At 34.8% G+C, this 18618-nt stretch overlaps 1 protein-coding gene and 1 long non-coding RNA gene across 2 annotated transcripts; one reads left to right on the top strand and one right to left on the bottom strand.

The window, feature by feature from the left end:
• Nucleotides 1-90: 90 nt before the first annotated feature.
• surf4l (surfeit 4, like) lies at nucleotides 91-15948 on the top strand. The gene is given in 6 exon segments (NM_001002470.3): nucleotides 91-305; nucleotides 6056-6242; nucleotides 6320-6396; nucleotides 6508-6551; nucleotides 10943-11129; nucleotides 15215-15948. Coding segments are annotated over 6 exon segments (810 nt in total). The 5' UTR covers nucleotides 91-257; the 3' UTR covers nucleotides 15482-15948.
• On the bottom strand, nucleotides 6743-7153 carry LOC147844483 (uncharacterized). Its single transcript, XR_015492119.1, has 2 exons — nucleotides 6904-7153; nucleotides 6743-6833 (listed from the first exon to the last, which is right to left on the bottom strand). It is a non-coding gene; the product is annotated as an uncharacterized LOC147844483 (long non-coding RNA).
• Nucleotides 15949-18618: the final 2670 nt, after the last annotated feature.

Below are 18618 nucleotides of genomic sequence, written 5' to 3'. Positions count from 1 at the left end.
TGAGCTCTCCATATATTCTGGCTGCATCAGTACACGTGGCATGCAGAGGCGTGTGTGTCCTACAGGGGGCGACAGGACGAGCAGCAGGGCATTATGGGGCGGAGATGGCATTCTAGTACACACACAGAGACGACGGCAAAGCAAGGCTAGTACGAGACCTGTAACACACCTGCAAGCGAAAAAGGACACCTATAAACGGCCCGCGAACCACCAAAAGTGTCCTGCAGACGAGGACTTTGCTCTTGTATTTCGGTGTCATGGCTCCAAATGATTTGATGAGCAACGCGGAGGACGTGGCGGATCAGGTGAGAGAACTGAAGGCCCCGGTAGCCAACTTAACGTTACTCTTAAATCACGGAGAATAACGTTACACTGCTCCGCTAAACAAACACACATCAAGTTCGGTAAAGCTTGCGTTTATACAGCGAGACAGCTGTGCTTGGCTGCAGTTCGCATTTATTAGCGAACTTCTAGTCTTGTGACTCTGAAGTGAAGTTAGTGTTCACGAGATCTGTGATTATTCTTGATTGTCGACCATATGTGTTGATATATTGAATGTGTATTAAGAGTTTAGTTAAACCTGCTTTTGAGTACTGATAAGTAGTCGCAAATGTATGTAACGTTAAATTAGTGACGTTAAATGTAACGTTACTGTATTTGTGAGATTTCAAAACGTTCAAATGTCACGTTATCTTTAATCTTAATGATCTGCAGCCAAAGTAGACCCACTATGTTACTGTAGTAAGCATACAATGACTGATTAGAAAATTATGTTCATCAAATGCACAAATGACAGCGTTTGTTTATGATTATGTTGCAAAAATATGCTTATTTTAGGTGATTATTAGATTATTTGTTTTAGTGTTGAGCAATAACTGCTCATTTTGGGCTTAAAAAAGGGACAATTCTGTCATTCTCACCATTTACTTGTCCTAAACCGTTGAGTTTCTAGGGTAAGTAAATTTTGGGTGAACTGCCCCTTTAATTACAGACAACTTAATACGTATGCCATTATTGTATGGTTGTTGTCTGTGTTTTTAGCTCTTTACAAAGCTCTTAATGTCCTGTTAGTTTAATATACTCATTGCTATACGCTTTAACCGTCCAGAAACGGTAATATTCATAATTTAAATGTAGTTTAAGCACATAGCTACTGAGTTAATATTAACCCCCCTTGTTTTCACCCAACGCAGTCGTTCTACATGTATTAAAACTGTAACAAGGCAAACATAAAGTCTGCAGAATTCCTGTGCTGCTTGGAAACATGACAAACACCCTGCAGGCGCACAGACTGCGAGTAAAGTGTTGACACACAGGCAGACATTGGCCCTCATATCTCTTCCCATTCATTTAGTTCTGCCTGGTACTTGTTGAACGCTGATTGGCTCGTTTTCCGCTTAGTGCTGATGTGGATCGTTTGTGGGCGGGGCTTAGCAGAGGCTTAGCCATTGAGAATAGAGGCTGCGTTATTACAGATTATGAAACCCTGCCATGTATTGACAATGTATATAATTTTACTAACTCTATAATATGCGAACGTTTCATCTTACAACGTAGTTATTTAAAAGCATATTATTATCCACTTTGAGAACAAGGAGACTGAGATATTAATTTAGTCTTATCTGTATTCAAATGAGATGCCTAATGTTACAGGTTAAGCTATTCGAATGTAATATAATGTAAATTGCAAAATCTTTTTTTTCATTGGAAAAAGGGGAAGTGTATTAAAATGCTGAAGCTCTTGCTCATGACTCATTGTTTGCAAATCGAGGAGCTTTTGGACACCTGTGCACTGATATTGACTGAAAATGTGGAGAAAAGGGTAATTGGAGCTCAGAGGTTGAACAATAAAGAGCAGGCATTGAAGAGAACTGCATCAGAACTGTCTTAATGTGTACTGACTCTAAAAGTAACTGTCAAACATATGCTTTTTTAGGGTTCAACGCTAAGGATTTTTTGTACTGGTATGATGGTGGTTCCAACCAGTGGTTTAGATTTTTACTTGCCCTGCCAAAATTTTCACTGGCCCCACCAAAAAAAGGGAAGTTAATAGCTATATTTTAGCCTCATATTTTAAATAATGTGTCAAAAATAAAGTCTGTGAATCTACAATTTTAATCTTTAAAAAAAAAAATAATTAAAGTGTTATGCAAACAAAAAGAGAAGTATGGAAAATGTGGAGGTATTTTATTACAGTTCGAAATTATTTAACAAAAGGTGGGCTGACTTGTCAAACTGACGGCAAACTGTGCAAAACATCACTTAATTTTTTTTGGTCGCGTTGTTCACATGTAAATGTCTGCTTCCAAGACATTAGAAACAGACATTTTCTTTTAACCTTCTCTGTACTGGTTGTTACCAGGTTATGGAAAAAATTGCATGCTCAAAACATCAAATCGGAAAAGAGGAACCGGAAAACAATATGGTGTTTATGACGTCACAGACAAGGTAGTGTTTAAAGACTTAAAAGCACAAACTTAAAATCTACGCTATTGACAAATAATCACAGACAAATTAAATGTTAGTGACAAGGCAGTACTGTCCCAATCGGGCCAGTAACGATCCTGTCTACTGTCCCAAGCGTCTCTCACGCTGGCCCTGGGCCACCGGGCAGTCTGCAATATCCCATTTTTAATGTTATCAGACAATGTCAGCATTGTCATTCACAATAGTCACATCACGAGTAGACGCAATATTGAGTGTTGAGACATGTGTAAATGTGTGAGGGTTTTAAAAGCATTTAGGCATAAGAAATTGTAACTTTGACAAATTCAATGATCGATTTTATTGAACTGTTCATAAAATGAAGACTCTGGAAAACATTAAAACACAGTTTTTTCATTTCTATCTTTTTCTGTAATTAATTTATTTATGATTGTAGATTGTTTATTATATTTTGTGCACTACCGTACAGAATTAGCCTAATCAATCTAAAAAATGAAAAAAATTCTCTCCAAGTACAGTAGTTTTTCTCCTCTAGTGAAATGGTAGTCGTGTCGTATCACAATATATATCGCGGAATAAAAATGTTTTGCAATACATATATATATACATATACATACACACAATTTATTTATTAGGGCAGAAGATATTGAGTATTATTTAAAAAAATATTTATACAATGATGATGACCCATGTTTTTTTATGTTTGATTGTTCGATTTCTGTACTGAAATACTGTTATACCCCAGAAAACCTTTTTAGTTTTGACTGTCATATTTATATATGCTTGTAATTTATTATATTTTATACAGAAGCACTGCATAGAAGTAAAAGGCTTAATCATCCCAGTTGATCTAAATTAACACACACGTGTATATATATTACTACTATTAAATATGTTGGGGTTGATAAGTTACAAAAGTAGTTTTGTAAATTTGTAAATGCTAACAAATTTATTTATTTATATATATATATATATATATATATATATATATATATATATATATATATATATATATATATATATATATATATATATATATATATATATATATATATATATATTACATTACTACTATTAAATATGTTGGGGTTGATAAGTTATAAAGTGATTTTGTTAATTTTTTACATGCTAACAAATTTATTTTTATATATATATATATATATATATATATATATTTATTTATTTTAAGTTGTATTTGTTTTAGAATAAGTATTTATATACTTTTTTAAAATGTCATTTATTCCTTTTACTAATTCTGAACTACATAACTCATTGTTTGATTCTTCAAAAATCAACCTGAATTGCTCATCTGGTGTCTAAATAATACTTAATATTATTACAATTTGTAATTTCTTTAACTTCTCAAACTTTTTTTACTTATATCCTGTGATGTAATAATGGTAGTTCATGCTCATGGTTGGCATAAAGCTGTGTCTTTCTCACCAGTAATTATTACCGTAAATTGTAGTTGTGTTCAGAATAAAACACCTAATTTCTGTTGTTCAAACCTTGATTTAGGGTTTAAAACTCAGCTGTGACTCTCTGTAAAGGCCTGAAGTTTCTCCCCAGTATTTAGACAATCTTTTGCCATGTTTCTGCACTCCATTAAGCAGAGCTCTGTTTGTTGTTAGGATAATAAAAATGTTTAAAAGTTACATTTTAAGCTGCTTAAAAGCTGCTTTAGCTGTTCAATTAAATCAAAGCAGACACAGTTTACCAGTAAGGGTGTGAAATATTTATCTTTGAGGATAATCTCATATTTGCCGTTTTAACAGTGTAAAGCTAACATTATCAGATGTCTGCTCACTTTACACTAAGCAAACACCAGCACATCTTTAGAGTCTACAATTGTTCACTGTGATGAACATGATAAAATGATTGTATTTCATGTTAAGAAACCAAAAATGAACTATATATATAAATTTATATTAATATAACTGCAGCAGGAATGCTTTTTGTCCTGACTATCAGTGCATCTCTAGCGTAATAATGATTTTACCACAGTTCATACAGAGTCTCTTTCGCAAAATAAAAGAAAAGAAATAGTTCCAAGCTAAATTCAGAATGTCTGTTTCTAAATTAATTGGGTTTTGATCATATGATTTGAGTCAGTGACCCTTTTATAAGTCACTTGCAGCGATTTTAAATTTATTGAAGGGGTAAAATATATGATAATTATTAAAGGGATATAAGGCGAGGCAGTGGCGCAGTAGGTACTGCTGTTGCCTCACAGCAAAAAGGTCGCTGGGTCGCTGGTTCGAACCTCGGCTCAGTTGGCATTTCTGTGTGGAGTTTGCATGTTCTCCCTGCCTTCACGTGGGTTTCCCCCACAGTCCAAAGACATGCTGTACAGGTGAATTGGGTAGGCTAAATTGTCCGTAGTGTATGAGTGTGTGTGAATGTGTGTGTGTGTAGATGATTCCCAGAGATGGGTTGCGGCTGGAAGGGCATCCGCTGCGTAAAAACTTGCTGGATTAGTTGGCAGTTCATTCCGCTGTGGCGACCCGGGATAAATAAAGAGACTAAGCCAACAATAAAATGAATGAATGAAAAAAAATGGATATAAAGAATGTTTGCTGTACTTAAACACAAAAGAAGATTCTACTATGAAAGTGATTGTTGCATAAGAAGATATTTTGGAAAATGCTAAAAACATGTAACCATTGACTTGATGCCATGTACTAATCATTTTTGTCTTATTTATTTATGTCTGACAGCGCACAAACTCACAGAGCAAAGCACTTTTATTATTGTTATCAACACTATATTTTTAAAACACTAACAAAAACAATATTTTGTTAATATTCCACATAATATTCTTTCCTTTTTCAGAATTCAAGCATCAAGTGTAAGTTGTAACATTTAAATTAGTGTGAGGTGAAATGTCAAAAATAAAGTATGCTACTGTTAAACAAGTTATAATGTCCCTCTAGTGTTACAAAACACACAACTTGCATAACTAATGTGATTGGTGTAATTCCTAACTGAATGTAATGAGGCAAGAAAGGCTTTGTTTGGACATATAAATGTGTAGGTGTGCTAGGGCTGGGCAGTATATTGAGTTCTGGTAATATAGCGATATGATTCCCCAACGCAAAAAACGCGGGATTATCCCATTTCTTTCTTATCGAAGTGGTTTGAGGCCACATGTGCGCATTCTGCATGAAACGGACCACTCCAAGGTAGCACGCGAGCTCCACTTGGACAAATGAGCGCATGTGCAAATGAATGTTTCACTCCCTGAGTCATACAAAAGATTTGGTTCAAAATTAACGAATCGTTCAAGAACGACCCATCACTACACGTGACATGGAGAAACATGCAGTGCCTGTGTTGATTTGAAATCTAACTCCCCGGACAAAACAAAAGGGTTGGAGCTAAACTCTCCAGGACACCGGCCCTCCAGGACCAAATGTGGACACCCCTGACATAGATAGATGTTTGTTTGTGATTTAATTGTCCCAATGTGGGTGGAGTTCATGCAAATAACCTTTGCCAACAGACCAATATTTATTTATTTTTTATTTTATGGTTTAAAAAAATGCCCTTCACAATTTGTTACACACTTTTATTTACATACATCTACATCTTTTTCTTATATTTTCTACAGTTCCTTCGAGTGACGAAGCAGTACCTTCCTCACATAGCACGCCTCTGCCTGATCAGCACGTTTCTAGAGGACGGCATTCGTATGTGGTTCCAGTGGAGCGAACAGAAAGAATACATCGAGACGACGTGGAGCTGCGGCTTCTTCCTGGCCACTCTGTTTGTCTTAATAAACTTACTCGGGCAGCTGGGTAAGAAGTTTGATCTTTGGCATGGATCTTCAGTTCTGGTTGTGCAATGATGTATATCGATCTCCTCTGCTGAACAGGTGGTTGTATACTGATCCTGAGCAGGAATTTTGTGCAGTACGCTTGCTTTGGATTATTTGCTATCATCGCCTTACAGGTGAGGGCATTCACTATGCGTTCTGTGAGATATCGTGATTGTAAATAGATGTTATGTTTGGGTTGGACTGTAATTGAGTTTAATTACAGTCTTGATCTTTATCTCTTCCAGACTGTTGCCTACAGCATTCTTTGGGACCCAAAGTTTTTGATGAGGTAAGATGTTTGCTGGATTTGAGTTGATTAGTGGTTGTCAATTCCAATTACTGCAACCCATCGCTTTGCACGTCTTTCTCATGTACGACAGATAACTAGTTCATTTTAAGAGAGCTCTAGAGAGATTTGTGACAGTAAATTTCTCAACAAAAATAATTTTCAGTCAGAGAAATTATTGCGATTTTTAAAAATTTATTTTTGATTTTAAAGTACACATAAGGTCAAAACTAACCGTATTGATTTTGTTAGCTTACATTGCTAGTTTTGTTTTGAACAATTCATCTGTCAGTGTCATTAAGGAAAAAACAAATAGCTTGTCGTTGTGATGTAAAAATGAAATCTGAAAATGCACTTCCTGTTTCTTTTCAGTTAAATTCTTAGATTACGCCAGACTAAGAATTGGGTGTGGTTAATACTTAACCACGTTCCTCCAATTGTCAGTTTTGAAAGTGCTATATGACAACAATGGTGAGGAGGAGGTGTCTGTTAAGTTTAAAAACTCTCCCCAAACCCTTTTCTCAATCTTTCGGAATGAAATGCCTACTTTACTACAGCTAATTAGCTTGCAGTAGAAAGAAAGCAAACCACGCTCGCTGTTTTCTATATATATATATATATATATATATATATATATATATATATATATATATATATATATATATATATATATATATATATATATGCAAGCGTAAGGAAAATATGTCTCAACGAAATCCCGTTATCGCAAGAAAATAGATTTTTATAACATAACTGAGTGACCAAAGCATACACGGACCGCTCACCAGCCCTGCACGCACTGCTTGACATGAATGAATCTGTTAATGATATAATTGTGCTGTTCTCACGGGTGCTGTCTGATATTGCACTGATGCTTTTGATATATACTGTACCTTATTATATACATACGTCATCTTTTTATGAGTAGCGATGTTAGTTTACTCAGTGCAAGCCCGTTTGTGAAGGTGTACGTGGTGTTAAATTTGACATATAGCTGCCACTTGCACGGCGGACAGCATCTGGCGATTATATGGAGGATTAAACAGAAGCTCTCGTGCTAGATGTGGCAAACAGTTACATGAAAATTCCATCCCACAGACTTTTCATAACAGACTTGAAGCCAACGGAAGTCTTTTATCCACACTTCGAAAAGTGTAGATGGTGGATGAACATTCAGCACATGGTCACTAGTAAGATGTGTCATTATTTGTAACTTTAGATGCCAGGGTTTCTAAAACAAAATCTGTCAGTGTTATCTTCATTCTCATCTTCAGCGTTTTACAATTTTTCGCGGTAGTAGCTCTCTGTCATCCCAAGCCAGAAGGCATTGACTGAGTGATTGACAGCTGATATTTCAGTGCTAGAGCAGTGGTGGGCCAATAAGAAGAGCGCGAATGCGGGGCAAGCATTAAGGACTTGGCTTTGTTTACTGCAGCAAGTTGACATGACAACTGTTTAAAACCATTCCTGAGCGCTACGTTTCAAGTGCAGACAAAGAGCTTAGAGGGCATTCTGCGTGAATGTCTCCCGAATCTGCGCATGTGGTGAACATTTTGCAGTAAAAACTTGTCGCACACAACAATTTTATGCACTCGCACAAATGCTCCCAAATATATTTTAAGGTCGCATAGATAAAATTTCTGGCGCATATGTGACCAAAATGGTCGCAATTTCGAAGCAGTTTCTCATTTAATATTTAGTTTCTCTAGGAACTACGTCACAATATGGAAAAAAAAAACATTGCAGCTTCTGGTTTATGTGGACTTTAAAGTCTACCTGAACTGGAAGTTTGCCGAGACATTTATTTTAGTATATTGATGTTCTTCTAAATTAAATATTGAGTAGGAGGAGGGGCTTTCTTTCTGCGCATCATTCCAAACTAATAGAAACTCACACCCGATTCACTAGGGACTTCACTATCAATGCTTGATGGAGGGCGTGTCTGAAGTTGTAGCTGACGCGATCGTCATAGCAACTTTAGCCAATGAAATTAGTCCACAGTCGGCTACTGTCTGATGGAGTATTTTTATAAATCAATCTGATTAGTTGACTCTTCCATTGACGCTTAAAAAGTTGAGAAACTTCCAACATCTGCAGCAAGCTCCTGAAGCCTGGTTTACACTCGTCGCGTCCGCTAGTTCGCTTAAGTGCACGCGGCGAATGTGACGTCATCTATGTATATGCGGAGGATAACTGGGTGCATGCGACATGGTTTCGGCTTGCGGGGCGCATGTTTTTTTTTGAGACTCGAGCGAACAGTGCTGCGTTGCATTGGAGTTGAATATCACTTTGAAGAGATTATTTCTGAAACAGGTATGCCTTTACAGACATCTTTATGATCCCTGATCATAGAGATAACCAGATGATCAATAATTTGTTGCTAGAAATCGCAACAGCCGTGGGAAAGGAGGAAAGTTTTTGTTAAAAAGTTTGGAAAAACCTGAGGGATGAGTTTGTTAAGAGGCCATGGCAAAAGTGGAGACCCAGTTACACATTTACAGAATATGTTTTTCCACCAGTCATAGGTTTTACACTAATGTATGTTACAATTTAGAATTTTAAAACAATTTAATACGCACAAAACTGTAATTAAGGAACAAACTATTTCTATGATTACTGGGATGGAATATTTGAACCTATCGGATTACAATATACTGATGGCCTGTTTTTCTAGGCTTGATTGTTAATAATGGTCAGGAATGTTGGACCATTATCACCTTTTGAGCATAAGTATAGGACCGAAACTAGCCAGACAATAATGTATGAATTGTGGAGCGGGCTAAACCTAAAAAAAAATCTGTATTCTGATATTACGGTGGGTTTCTTTTGAACACCCCCTGTCGTTTTAAAGAATATCCCAATTGCGAACTTGACAAGTTAAAAAAAAAAAGCCTCGTTCGTTTCGCGAGGTGCGCACGCAGTCAGCAGAGGTGCGTGATGCGGCGCCAGGCGAAAGTATAAATCCATCGCAGACGGATCCACAATTCAGTTCGGCAATGCTTGACATCACCCATTTAAAGTGAAGGCGTCATAATCTAAAAATCATGCCCCACCCAGTGGGGGAAAACCATCAAACCACTCCATTGACTTTGTAGTGGTGGAGGGTGCCCCCTTTTATAAAAAAAAAAAAAAATGTAATTAAAGAAATAATCCGCTTGTTAAGTGATGACGTGTTTGTGACGTATGTATACTGTTTCCGGGTCCAAGCTGCCATTCATTTGAGTGGAGAAATCCTTCGTTTATGATCACGTTTTATTCCTATCACACATTAAAGTTAATTTTATATAAAATCATAGTGTACACAACAATCTCTGGGCTTGCTGCATAACAAATACCAAAAATTTTACAATTTATAAAAAAAATCACTTTCTGGCCATCGGATATTAGGCATGGACATATATACTGCCATCGTGATTTTCGAAAGCATTAAATCGCTTTGTAAACGTTTATTATTAACATTTCAGGAGTCTCCCCATTCAGATAAATAGAGCGCTTGGACCCGGAAGCCGCTTCGCGTGACGTCACACTTAACAAGCGGATAATAATAAAGCATTGTCTGAAAGTTACTATGTAACAAAATGTAAAGAAGACAAGCTAAAAACAAAACATTTCCAGAACCAGGATACCTACTTGTTTTTTTGGGGTCAACAAGTTATAAAAACGTGTTTCTTGATTTTGGAATAAACTGTGTTTATTGCTCTGCACTCCCTGAACATGGGGAATCTTAACTTCTGAATATTCATTCAGAGCTAATGTCTGCCGAGCCTTCACACACAGATGAGATATACTTGAGTAGTGTGATGTAAAGTATCCTAGTACCATAACAAACACATTGCACGTTTGTATTTACGTATATGCTCCTTTCAAATTGTTATCGTAGCTTGTGGTATATGTGGTGAAGTTCACTATGTAGGACACTTACTGTTTAATTAGAACGTCTAAAGTGATAAAAGAAATGGGAGTAGGGCTGCACAATATATACAACCATTATCGTTATCGCAACAATAGGAAATGCAATATACTTATTGCTGGTAAGTACAATAAATTAAATCACATTTTTATGTGCAATAAGTATTTGTGAGCTCCATGCATAGGTTATCCAGATGTGACCAATCAGATGGGGCAAAAAATAGCTCCTACATGTTTATTTTAATATGATCATAACATAAATGATTATTTTTAAAATTGCTAATTAAATAGCAAGTTGGGATATATCATAAGAAATATCATTATTGCAACACTCAACATCAATATCACATATTTTCTGAATATCGTGCAGCCCTAATTTGGTGGTGCAAGTGGTTTGGCACACACAGACTGGAATTAAGAACCACTGCAGTAAGTGATGCTGTGTTTTGTGTGCTCTGATCTGGTCGCTGGTCTCTGTGTTTCAGGAACTTGGCTCTGGGTGGAGGTTTGCTGCTGCTGCTCGCCGAGTCTCGTTCTGAGGGCAGGAGTATGTTTGCTGGAGTTCCCACAATGAGAGAGAGCTCTCCGAAACAGTACATGCAGCTCGGTGGCAGAGTCCTACTGGTGCTCATGTTTATGACGCTGCTACACTTTGACACAAGCTTCCTCTCGGTACGTAAGCCTCCTCACACTGATTAAAGGGTCAAACTCATCAAAGACGGATCTAGATTATAATTCACCCAAAAATATATATACAGTTTAACAAAATGATTAGCCCCACTTTGATTTTTTTTCTTTTTCTTTTATTAAATATTTCCCAAATTATGTGTAACAGAGCAAGGAAATTTTCACAGTATGTCTGATAATATTTTTTCTTCTGGAGAAAGTGTTATTTGTTTTATTTCAGCTAGAATAAAAGCACCTTTGAAATTTTTAAACACCATTTTAAGGTAAATTATTAGCCCCTTTAAGCTATTTATTATTTCAATAGTCTACAGAACAAACCGTCGTTATGCAATAACTCGCCTAATTACCCTAACTTACCTAGTTAACCTAAATAACCTAGTTAAGCCTTTAAATGTCACTTTATAATAATTCTGACTTCAGCTGTATTCTCAGTTGTTGATCATATATAATCTCAACTCAACATTGCATATCCTGCGATGTGACTCTTTGAGGACACACATCGCGACATCAATGCTTTAATGATTTATTGTGCAGTCCTACATTGTTGAAACAAGCTTTGAAATTGATTGAAAACTTTAATAAGCCTCGTTCATATGCGAGCTTGAATGTGGAAATTCATCACTGTTTATAGTTGGCCTTTTCAGGCTTTATAGGTGTGCTCATAAACCGTCATCGCATGACTTGGCAAAACATGTTTGTTTTATTGCCCTGGTTTGAGCGGATATCTGCTTCAGCCTCACAGTCATGCCGATGATGATGATGCTTTGATTGTGCTCAGGATGTGGCTTGGTGGAAGTGTCAGTTTTTCGTGTGATGTCTCAAAACATATTTAGTGCATCTCTGTGTAAATGCTGTAGGAAGGGCAGTCCTCATGCTTCATTCGGTTTGCAAACATGAAAGCTATAAAGGACATGTCAAATAAATCACAATCTGTTCTGATGCTGCCTTGGACAGCAAGTACAAATCTGAAAGTATCTATAAAGTATGGTTTATTTTGTTTTGCTTTTTCAGATTGATTTTAACTAAGCTAGGTTTATGTGTTGTGATATCGGAAGTAAATGTTATTTTAATTTTTTTGAGGAAGTGTTTTTGTGATGATGCCTTGGCTGGTTTATATTCACTTTATTCTCCGCCGATGAGCGGGCGCTGCCATTTGAATCTTTTTGGCACAAGACTTCCGGTCTCATTCACTTCCATTCATTTTTTTGACGTTAAAAACTGCTCATTACGCTGCTTGATGTTGCAATTTGATATTTTCTTATTATATTATTCTACTTGGTCTGCATAGTCATGCAAACATTTGTTTGTAGAGCAAGTAGTTTGACCCTTTTCTGCCGTTTATTATTCCTAGTCATTTCTCCCATAGGCGACTGAATCGGAAGTTCTAAGACAATCGCGAAAACAGGCGCACATCCGCATTTTAGAATAAGGTCAATAGAAACAGTTTTTTTTGCGACTGGGTAAAATATTTATTAGGTAATTGTGGCCTTTATCTTGCAGTTCTAACTTTTCTACTTGTAATTGTGCGGTTTTGTGAATTGTGAGATCTAAAGTCTAGTTCTCGGTCAATTTTCAGATTTCAGTGTCCCCAATCCTTCAGAAATCATTTCAGTATTCTGTTTTGCTGTTAAAGATTTATTCTCCATGTTGAAAACAGTTCCACCACTTCATACTTGTATAGAAAAAATGCAGTCTCGATAATTATTTTCCATATCGAACAATGACGATATATATTTTGATACTAGTTGTTAATGCTTTTAGATTGTAAAGAGTAACCCAATGGCATAACATATTTTTGGAAGCCAAAAATTCGGTAAATCTCTAATAATCAGCACACTTTTAGATTCCCATTGTTGTACATTTCTGCTGTGTAATTTGGCTCTTAATTCAACACAGAGTAGAGATGTCTCAATACAACATTTTAACTTCCGATATGATACCGATATTGCAACCTTCTGTACGAACCGATATAAATCCGATATCAGCACAAATCATGAATACTTTACTCTTACCTATTTCGTTGAGTGGAATGTATGAACGGCTAGATCGAAGCAGGTCAGCAACAGTAAGCATGGAAAAAAAAAACTAATGTATTAAATATTGTTTGCATAAATGTGAACCTTTTATATAAGAATATATATAAAAGAATTAAAGTTTAAATAATAAAATAAATATATTATTGTTTATTCAATTTATATTTCTTAAAGTGCAAAATACTAATTAAAGGTCACTTCAGTTATTTATTTTTTACCATCAGCAAATAGTAGAAACAGCTGAGAGCAGGAACATAAGAAAAAAAAAAACGTTGTTAATTGAACAACTGCTAAAGGTTGTGTGTCCAAAGTTTCAATTTCACACACAGCTTTTTGATGAATTTTTGATCCAATTTCGAGCTGAGAAATATCTTTCACACTGGGGAAGAGATATAAGTTATTGTTAAATTAATAGAAATGTGCAGTATGGTTTGTACAAACATTTACATGATTAGATCTATTTCATCTGTGTTTGTATCATAATAAGATTATGGCTGTATCAATGTTCCTAAACCTTTTTAATTTTATAATAAAATATATTGCACATATTATCTTAAACAAATATACTTGCAGTAGATGGATTGAAACACACCTTTTCTCCACAGCACATAAAATAAGGTGACTTTTTCAAGAATAATTTTATTTAGCAAAATTCATTTTATTTGCATAATATATTGCACGGATTCCACTCTACTTCCCACATGGGAAAAGTATGACAATGTAAATTGAGACGGAACTGCAAAATTATGTGCAAAGCTGACACTGCAGTCCGATATAGTTTTTTTGGACTGATATCGGACCTATTTCGGATATCAATATCGGATCGGGACATTCCAATACGGAGTACAAAAGTTCAGAGTTTATCATTGTTATTGACACACATTTTATAACGATTCGATATAATACTGTTTATCGGCCCTGCCCTAGAATGTATGTATGTAATGCGTTTGTCTGTATTTATGTGTGTACATATTGTGAGTGTATGATAAAACAACCCCTGTTAATACACAAATAGTGAGTGTGATGGCCAGTAAATGGCTAGTTAAATAGTTAGTATATTGTTTTATTTACTTTTTCGAATATCCAATGTGATGTTTAATACATAAAGTTCTAAAAATAAGAATCATCATCTTTTTTTAACCATTAAAAATCTTCCTCCTTTATTGTAAAATTCCATTTCACCACTAGATGTCACACTTGGACTGGCTTTTAGGTTCAATAATTTCTAAAACAGTTGTGTTGTGCCGAGAAACACACCGCTGCTGTAAAATGCTCCCTCTTTACAGACTTTCATTAGAACTCCCAGTCTACATTTTTTTAAAAATCAAAGGCCGCTTTTGATTAAAACGTAATATGATTACATTTTGATGGATAAAGCAAGTACAAGAAATGGGTGAAACCCTTTTTAAAATGCACTTAATAACCTAGTTAAGCCTTTAAATGTCACTAAGCTGTATAGAAGTGTCTTAAAAAAAATCTAGTCAAATATTATTTATTGTCATCATGGCAAAGATAAAAGAAATCCGTTATTAGAGATGAGTTAATAAAACTATCAAGGTTAGAAATGTGTTAAAAAACTTTTCTCTCCATGAAATAGAAATTGGGGAAAAAATTAATGGGGGACAAATAATTTAGGGAGGATAATAATTCTGACTTAATTTTTAGAAAAAAAGTATGTGTGTTTGTGTATTTATATATGCATTTTATCATCTTTGCATCAAATTGCAAAAAACAAATTACCGCTTGCGCTAGGTGTTTGTATTGCAGCGTCTATAGGCAGGACAGTAAATTTCACGTTACTTTCTCTTCTGGCTGCCGTTATCACTCACAATTCTTCAATTTGTTTTCTGAAAGTCTTGATAACACCATCATAGTTTGCCCTTTTAATACTTCACCGAATACAATAGTAAAAGCTGCACTCTAAGTTTACCCAACTATGAAAATTCTGTTACCGAGAAACCCGAAAATGTGAAAAGAGTTCATAGAGTTGTCTAAATAACTTCCTTTTATCTAAAACATCTTTTTGTTCCCCCTCAGATCTTACAGAACCTTGTGGGCACAGCTCTCATCGTCCTGGTAGCGATCGGTTTCAAGACCAAACTGGCTGCCCTCACCCTGGTCATCTGGCTGCTGGCTATAAACGTCTACTTTAACGCCTTCTGGACCATTCCAGCATACAAACCCATGCACGACTTCCTCAAATACGACTTCTTCCAGACCACGTCAGTGATCGGAGGTCTTCTGCTGATCGTAGCGCTCGGTCCGGGTGGAGTGTCAATGGATGAGAAGAAGAAAGAGTGGTGAGACGGGACTCTCCTCAAAATGGCTCACTCAGTAGTTTGTTTGTTTTTTTTTCTGTGCAGTTATCACTCGAAGCAGGTACACTACTTAGGGAGGAAAGAGCCAATTGAGACGTGGCCTCACAAAATCAAAATCAAAAAACACCCCAGGACCAACAGATTGACCCGCTCCACTGTCCACATCTCATGCACTGTCTGTGTTTTCATCGTTGTGTGCTTACTGAATTTATTTTCTACCAGCACTTTTAGACATGTATTAGTTTAACATATTTATTTTCTAAATGGTCGGGTCCGATTCTGTTATTTGAGAACCCCTTTGAAAATCTGTGTTATAAAAGCTGGGACCATGTTGAATGAATAACCGTTTTGTTTGGGGGTTTTTTTGGCCATTTTACTTTGCCTTTTTTATTTCGGTGCCAATTGCAAGTCAATGTACCAAAGACATCATCCCGTTGGAAATAAGTACACGGCAAAAAAAAAATTCTTTCATTGAATTTTTTTGTCTTGTTTATTGTCCAAATATCTAAAAAAATTCTTAAATCAAGCAGCATTTTCTAGACAAGTAAAAATATGGTTTTGGTTTCAGAAAGAAGTCATAATTAAGTGAATTTTTCTTTAAAACAAGCAAATGAATCAGTCAGTGGGGTAAGAAAAATAATCTTAGTTCAAACTGAAACAATAATTTTCTTTTATATAACCCGTTTGCAGATTATCAAGCTTGTTTTTTTAGCCAAAACTAGTAGTACAGATATCTAAACAAAATAAATCAAGAAGCATTTTCTTGACTAAAGTCTTGTTTTCGGAAATAATAAAAAAGTCAAAATGAAGTGAGTTTTTACTTAAAACAATATAATTGTTTACCAATGGGGTAAAATCGTATAAAACCTAAAACAATATTATTTTGCTTGAACCTTTAGCTTGCTTTAAGGAAAAACGAAGGAAAATAATATTGTTTTCTTTTTGAAAAGAGATTTTGTTTTGTTTTTAGTCCAAATATTAAAAAGTTCTAAAATCAAACACCTTTTTGTAGAGCAATAAAAGACTTTGTTTTGTTTTCTGAAATAATAAGTAAGAAACAAGAAATGTTTTTCTTCAAACAAGCGGTATCATCTGCCAATGGGGTAAGAAAAATAATATTTGAACCCAAATAACATTCTATAACATAATATCATGTAACCCTTTTGCAGATTATTTAGCTTGTTTTAAGGCAAAACGTTGTCTTGTTTCTAAACCAAATAACTAAAAAAATGTTATGAAGAAGCAAGATTTGATTGTAGAATTTAGTCTAGAATTTTCTAGACTAGTCAAAAATGTTGTTTTGTTTTCAGAAATAAATCAAAATTAAGCACCTTTTCTTTTCTTTCCTAAAACAAGATAATTATTTACCCAAAATAATAAATGATAATAATTTTAAACAGGAAAATAAATAGTTTTTTTTTTACTTAGTTTTTCTTAAACAAGCTAAAGGCCTAAGTAAAATAATATTGTTTTTGCTTTGAGAAGAAGTTTTTTTGTTTTTGATTAGAGTTTTGGTCTTGTTTTTAGTCCAAATATCTAAAAGTTCTTAAATCAAGAAGCATTTTGTAGACCGGCAAAAAAATGTTGATTTGTTTTCAAAAATAAGTCATAATTAAATGGATTTTTCCTTAAAACAAGATCAATGTTTACCAATGGGGTAAAAATAATACTCATTTCAAACTGAAAACAATATTGTTTTACTTGGCCCTTTAGCTTGCTTTAAGGTAAAACTAAGTAAAATAATATTATATGTTTTCTTTTTGAGAAGAGATTTTTTTTTTCTTGTTTTTAGTCCAAATATCTTAAGTTCTTTAATCAAGCAAAATTTTGGAGACAAGTAAAAAAAATCTGTCAGTCAAGAAGCATTTCTAGACTAATTATTACAAATTACAACAACAAAGGAATAATAATAAGAAATAATAAAGTTCCTTAAAAACTAGCAAAATACTTGCCAGCGGGATAAAAATAATAAAAGTATCAAAGCAAAAACAATATTATTTTACTTAATCCTTTAGCTTGTTTTGTAGTAAAATAATATTGTTTTTTGTTTAAAACAATTATTATTTTTACCCCATTGGTAAAAAATGTTTTCAGAAATAAGGTGTTATAAGGAGTTTTTATTTAAAACAAACTGTATATTTAACAATAGGGTAAAAAAAAACTCTTATCAAATCAAAAACAATATTATTCTACTTCGTCTCTTCATAAACCAAGCAAAGGGCTAAGTAAAATAATATTAAAAAGATTCTAATTTTTATCCCAATGGCAAATATTTTGTTTGTTTTAAGGAAGTATATTTTTAATTGTCTTTGACATAAAATACTTTGTTTTCAGATATTTTTTTTCTTGTCTAGAGCAGTGTTTCTCAACCCTGTTCCTGAAGACACACCAACAGTACACATTTTTAAACTAATCAAACACACCTGAATCAACTCATCAGGACATTAGAAGAAACTCCAAAACCTGAAATGAATGGGTCAGATAGGGGAGACATCCAAAATATGTACTGTTGATGCGCCTCCAGAAACAAGGATGGGAAACACTGCTTTAGAAAATGATTCTTGAATAAGAATTTAGATATCTGGACTAAAAACAAGACAAAGAAAATCTTTTTTTTTTTTTTTTTTTTTTTTTTTTTTTTTTTTGCAGTGTGTAAAATTAATTGAAGCCCTTTTGGTTTGAATCTGAAGTAAATGGGAAGTGGATGTCATTGAGTTTTTTCTTGGTCATTTGTGTGTGTGTGTGTGTCTGTTCTGTCTTTCTGTCTGTGTGTCTGTCACCACTGGGTTTGGACTGTTAACCCAGTGTACAGGAATGTTCATGTTAATCTTCCCCAAACAAGTCCACAAAAAAGATTCGTATTCATTAGTCTTTTCTGTCATTTCAATGTAAAAATGAAAAACATTTGAGGAGCATTGCAATCCATTCTCCACATCTACCGGCTTCTCATGTTGGTGTTCGTTTTTCTTCTTCGTGTTTTTGCTTTCTGTTGTCAGGTCACTTTAAAGTTTACAGCAGGTGAGTTCTAGTGTTTCTCCAAACAAGCAGAGAGCGAGATGAGAATATTGAAACCCTGTGGTTTGTCAGACTCAGTGTTTATCCTCTTTGTATGAAAAAAAAGAA

The sequence above is a fragment of the Danio rerio genome, chromosome 5 (genome assembly GCF_052040795.2).
Source record: "Danio rerio strain M-AB ecotype USA chromosome 5, GRCz13ab, whole genome shotgun sequence".
Classification (NCBI taxonomy): domain Eukaryota; kingdom Metazoa; phylum Chordata; class Actinopteri; order Cypriniformes; family Danionidae; genus Danio; species Danio rerio.
This window is presented reverse-complemented; position numbering and strand designations above follow the sequence as displayed.